The sequence below is a fragment of the Brassica oleracea genome, chromosome C1, assembly GCF_000695525.1.
Source record: "Brassica oleracea var. oleracea cultivar TO1000 chromosome C1, BOL, whole genome shotgun sequence".
NCBI classification, from domain to species: Eukaryota; Viridiplantae; Streptophyta; class Magnoliopsida; order Brassicales; family Brassicaceae; genus Brassica; species Brassica oleracea.
This window is the reverse complement of record NC_027748.1, coordinates 28,814,752-28,820,751: the sequence shown is the minus strand read 5'-3', so window position 1 is coordinate 28,820,751 and position 6,000 is coordinate 28,814,752. Positions and strand designations below refer to the sequence as shown.

The 6,000-nt window shown below is 37.5% G+C and overlaps 1 protein-coding gene across 1 annotated transcript; it reads right to left on the bottom strand.

Moving 5' to 3' along the window:
- Nucleotides 1-1,800: 1,800 nt before the first annotated feature.
- On the bottom strand, nt 1,801-4,982 carry LOC106303336 (putative G-type lectin S-receptor-like serine/threonine-protein kinase At1g61610). The gene is made up of 7 exons (XM_013739651.1): nt 3,594-4,982; nt 3,384-3,503; nt 3,115-3,299; nt 2,731-2,941; nt 2,429-2,666; nt 2,186-2,333; nt 1,801-2,100 (listed from the first exon to the last, which is right to left on the bottom strand). Exons 1-7 carry the CDS (start codon nt 4,882-4,884, stop codon nt 1,801-1,803), a joined length of 2,493 nt encoding a protein of 830 aa, XP_013595105.1. The 5' UTR covers nt 4,885-4,982.
- Between the last annotated feature and the right edge of the window lie 1,018 nt (nt 4,983-6,000).

The following is a 6,000-nucleotide window of genomic DNA, read 5'->3' as shown; positions in this document are numbered from 1 at the left end:
CCCCTTTCATCCTTTATCCCCGAACCTCGTTCAGCTTCGAGTAACCATGGCGAAATCGAAGTCAAAGAAGAAAGGGAACCTCAATAGTCAACCTTCTTCACCGCAGATCGATCGGAGGTTTTATATTTTGAATTCCTTAACTCTTGTTGACTTTCAAGAGTTTTCAAAATCCTTAACTTTTTTCTGTTTTTTCTTGTTTTAATTGTTTATGTTATAATTTTCCAATTGAATCAAATCTCTTGAGATTTTGTGGACGGGAGAGATGACGAGCAGATCCGAGAGCTCCGGTGTGAAGAGGACGACGCGACGACGAGCAGGTCCGAGCTTCGTTGTGGTGAGGATGACAGGACGGCCAGCAGATTCGAGCTCTGGTGTGGATATGACGCGGCGACGAGCAGATCCGACCTCCGTTGTGAAAAAGAAGACGACAAGCTCTTGTGGTGTGAAGGTTAGCTTCATTCCTTTTTCTACAAAGAGCTTAATTTTGTCATTTACAGATTCTAAAATCACTTCCTTTGTTCGTATCAGAATCTGAGATTTTAAATGTCGAACACTTCTTTTTTTGTATCAGAGATCTGAGAAGTAAAAGTGCTTGACTTTAATTAAAACACTTTTTTATTTATCTTTTTTGGTCTCCCACAACAAGTGTTCTGAATCGATACTTTGATTATATGACTAGATGGATTTTTGGGCCAAACTTGACACGACCACAGCAAGAATCCATGGATGATGCAGCAAGATATTTTGACTACATGACCACATCAAGAGTCTATATGTAGTCCGCAACAACAACGTCCTAAACATCAATCTTGTTCCCACCCATTAAGAGTCCATGAATGATGCAGCTCAACACTTCCTATCCAGACTTCAAAGCGTGGTCTATCTACTTTCACTTGATCTTGCATTTCATAACTATGTCAACATATGTAATTACTATAGACCAAACTTGGTGAAACTATGGATGTTAACGTTTTAGTGTTAGTGTCCAACTTTGATGTCCATGTCCACATATAGTTTATAACTCTATTATCTAAATATCCATATCCACATTTTTATAGATATTATTATATATATGAAAATGAATGTTAAAAAAATAGATTATTTTATATATAATTTAATTTGATATTTATTTTGTTTTATATATGTTAGAAATTGAAATAAAAGTAAATGAATATAAAGGGAATAAGAAAGACAAAAAAATATATAATATAAAGTAAACATATAAGGTTACTAAGTTTGGTCCCCACACCAACTAGACACAAAACGACACCATCTCGTTCCCTCTCTCGTATTACAGAGCGAAGGGTATTTCCGTCTCACTGCAGCTTTTCATATAGAAAAAGTGCAGCTTTTCATATAGAAAAAGTGTCCCTCCAGCGGGAAGTATATAAAAAAGTAAAGAAAGACAAGAAAGTGTATTAAAAGGTAATACACTCTTGATAAAAGCACGAAGCATGAAGCATTGAAGCATTGAAAATGAAGCATGAAGCATGAAGCATGAAGCATGAAGCATGAAGCATGAAGCATGAAGCATGAAGCATGAAGCATCTCCACATGTTCCAAGGTCAATTCTTTGGCTTTCACAAATCTCAATTAAGTTTTGCTGACCCAAAATAGAATCTAGAGTACAAATCCGATTTTATTTTTTCCCTTGACAATGTTTAGATTCAAGTATGTACGTATTATAAAATGTTAAAAAGACGACATATTTATGCACAAAAAGTTGAAAACTAAGAGACTTCCCTAGAAAAAAATGAAAAATCAAAGAGCAATGGGAAGAACAATTTATTGTCAAATTAGTTATCTTCCAACAACAGTGGTTAAAGTAATATCGTTGACCGTGGCAACATTCTGACCTTCCAGGATCTCGCCAAAGTTCAAGAAAGAGTGGAAGGTAGGCTGTCTTGGTCGTGGAAGGTGACTGGTTTGACTCTCCAACATCAACAAAACTGAACCCATGTTTGGTCTGTAAATCACTGAGTCTTGTGTACACAACATCCCCACATGGATGCATCTTATCGCTTCGCTTACGTCTCGGTTGTCCATCATCGTTGGATCTATTAGTTCTTTGGTCTTTCCTTGGCTCCATAAATGCCACGCCTGAAGTTTTGTCCTTTTAGAACATAAGTTTCTAGAAATGGAAAAAAAATAGTTCGAACCAAACTTATTATCAAGAAAAACTTACATAACCGATGAGGCTTCCATGTTCAGATCCTCGAAAACTAATGTTCTTTCTTCCACTAACAATTTCCATTATCAACACGCCAAAGCTATAAACATCAGATTTTTCTGAGAACCTCCCCTCCATTGCATACTCTGGAGCCATATAACCACTACACAATTTTTCAAGATCAAAATCATTAGAAATCGATACAGCTTTCACAATGGTTTATAGAAGATAAAACAATAAGGAGTATCGGTTAGTTACTATGTGCCGACAACTCGGATCGTGTTGGCCTGATCTTGTCGGTAGTTGAAGATCCTAGCCATACCAAAATCCGAGATCTTAGGATTAATTTCCTTGTCCAGCAAGATATTGCTAGCTTTTAAGTCACGGTGAATTATCTTTAGTCTTGAATCTCTATGTAAGTAAAGCAGTCCTCTTGCAATTCCTCCAATGATATCCCATCGTTTTCTCCACTCTAAATTTCGTTGTTTACTCTCATCTGCGCATAGATAATATGAAATTTTCACACTTGTTTCTTGATAATGTTGTAAAAGAAGTCATACCAAAAAGGAAATGGTCCAAGCTATTATTTGGCATGTATTCATAGAGAAGTATTTTCTCGTCGTTTTCAATGCAACATCCTAGTAATCTAACGAGATTCCGATGCTGGAGTTTTGCAATTAGTAAGATCTCGTTCTTGAATTCCTCTAGTCCTTGCTTAGATTTTCCTGATAGTCTCTTCACTGCGATCTCTCTTCCTCCTGAAAAGGTTCCCTGTCCAAACATAAAACATATATGTTTTGCATAACTACTAAGCCTAATTATCTAACCAAAGATTAAGGTCGCATAAAAATTAATTAACATTTTTAAAAATAATTAAATATTTTTTTTTGAGAACTAAAACTAATTAACCTTAGTCTCAGGAAGGTCGAGTTTAGTTGATTCACCTTATATACAGTACCAAATCCACCTTGTCCAAGCTTGTTTTCTTCAGAGAAATCACCTGTTGCAGAAGCTACGCTGTTGAAACTGAAAGTTGGCAAATCGGGTGTGTCAACTTGATCCCCCACTAGAACTTGGAACATCGAGCTTGTGGGCTTAACTGAGTATTCTCTGTTCTTCCGCAAGAAATCTGTAGATCATGAAATAACAATTCTCTCAGTCTCAAACCATTTTGAAACAAGACTATGTGTGTGTGTGTGAATAGATGCTTTACCTTTAACTCTTTTCCTGAAGTTCCATAAGATCCAAATGCATAAGCAGCATAATCCGACCATCAGTGCACCTATAGTACTAAAAATAATGATCCAAAATTTCGATTTTTCCTTCATGCCTCCTGTGTATACACATAAGAAAAGGAACCCAAACACAGATTTCAGACTAGTCATATTCAAATATTATATGATACCTAAAATGTTTTACAAACCTATTTCAGATGCTGCTAGCCGGATGTTGATGGAGTTTCCACCGTGCTCAAAATGCTCCATATCAATCAAATCTCGAGTCCAAATCATGCATCCGATCCCTGGTACGACCTCATAAGCCTTACACGAGCAATCCCTCACGCATACTTCCTTACAAGTCCCTGACTTGTTAAGTGAAACAACTGATCCAAAATCAGGCACTTTCATACCCTTGAGTACTCTAAACCCATCAACTTTATCGCTACAGTTCAATGAAACCCTTCTTTTGCAGCCACCAGAGAAATTTCCTTTGTTCCATTGATTTTGATAAGCCGGCTCAAACCCATAAATGCAACTACATTTACTAGAATCAAAGTCTTTACTATCATTGCATACGCTGTAATTACCGCAACGGTTATACTTCTCACATTCCTTGCTCGGTTTCACTTGAAGTGAAGTCCAGTTCCTGGCATCCCTATTCCATCTCAACTGCTCTACAATGCCATCAAATCTAATACGAAACCTCGATAAGTCGTCCTTATTCGATGGAACATACGTGAGGAACACGCTACCATCTGGATCAGGAGGAGAAGAGAGCTTAAACCCATGAATGTAATTGGTGAAATGAAACATATCTGGTACGCCGGTAAAGATAGCTGAGTTCCACGGTCCGCTTCGCCATTTCCTCGTTTCCCCTTCCCAAATCACAATCTCTATTGCCCCAAAGGGATCAATCCCCATTGAATAACTTCCTGGTGAGGGATCAGTTTCGGATTTCCACGGGATAAAAGCGTGATTCTCTCCGATTGATGGGTTCACCCTAACCCGCATACCGGGCAAGAAAGTATCAGTTGGGTTGTTAAAGCTCTCCCAATACCTAGTGTCCCTGTCCGAATCTGAACACAGAACCAGATCCCCTGTTTCCAATAGAACAGCAACGGTATTTTTTAACTTGGGCGGCACGTTTGTGGACCAAACGGTGTTGTTTTTCCCGTCGACGACCACCAAGTTCCCGTCATCTGCAAGCTTTATAGCTCCGTTGTGATCAGACAATGGCCTCTCTCGGTTTGCTACCCAGACGATTGTTTGAGGTTGGATGTTCTGGTACCAGATTCCGACATACCTTAAGGATGAATCGTTCGGGCTGAAGAATCCGAGCTCGAAAACTTCTTCCTCGCTGATCAGTGTGTCTCCGTCTCGTATCGTGTTGTTTCTAGTGATTAAGGTGCTTGTGATGCAAGATACGTTGCTGCATAGTTGAAGCAAAATCAAAAGGGTGGTGACTAAAGTAAGGTTTCTTTTAAACTTTCCCATATCAGAGAAGATTTGATCCTCAGATGTCTGTATGTTACAAGAAGGAAATTAATGGAAAGAAGACAAATAGTACTCGTTGAATTTTTATCTTTTTTTATGTTTGCTGATTTTTCAGGAAGACTAAACTAATTGCTTTCTAACAGCTTGTATTTTTTTTTTATATAAAAAGAGATTAAGGCATGAAAAAGGGCCATGTTCGTGAGGTCACTGCGGCTGCGACACCGCGGCCTGCAACCAGCAACTAGTCTTAGATCGCATTTTGTATTCATTTTACTGTCACTCTGGTCGCTTGATCAGTCAAAAGTCTTATTTCATATAGTTAAAAAAAATTAGCGACTAAATATAAAAAATTGAGAAATTCCCATAAATACACATTTTAGTTTATTTTCGCAAAAATAGATTCACTGAAAATGACCAAAATATATTTTATTGAAAGATAAATATGCATTTATACCCTTATGGTCCACTAATATATGATTTAAAGTTTAGAGTTAAGGGATTGAGTTTTGGGGAAGAGCTCAAAATTTTTAAAATAAAAAAATTAAAATTAAAATTTTGAAAATAAAAAATGCTATTTTGGTCATCTTATTTTTCGAGGGCTATTTTCTGACAAAAACATTAAAAAAAACTATTTGAAAGAATTGTCCTATAAAATTTTCAGTGACCTTCACTTAGTCGCGCAAAATTCTTCGTAGGCATGGACATTTTACCCGGACCCGAACATCCGAACCGGAACCGATCCGAAAATACAGGTTCGGGTCCGGGTCCATGCTAAAGTACTTACTGGGTCTTTTTTTGAACCTGCGGGTCTCGGTTCGGGTCCGGGTCCTACCCAAGACCTGTTCGGATACCCGAAGTACCCGCAAATAATTGTATATATTAGGTATATCTGGGTGATTGGGTATATTTTTGGTATTTCAAATTTTTTTTAAAAGTTTCAGGTTCGGGTTTTCGGGTATAATTGTAGGTTTCGGGTAAAATTTTAGATTTTTAGAAAATATAATTCGGGTATTCGGGTAAAATTCGGGTATATTTTGGGTTTTGTGTCTGATTTTGGATAAATGTTTGGGTATTTTCGAGTATTTTTGCGGTTCTTCGGGTATTTTTAGAATTTCC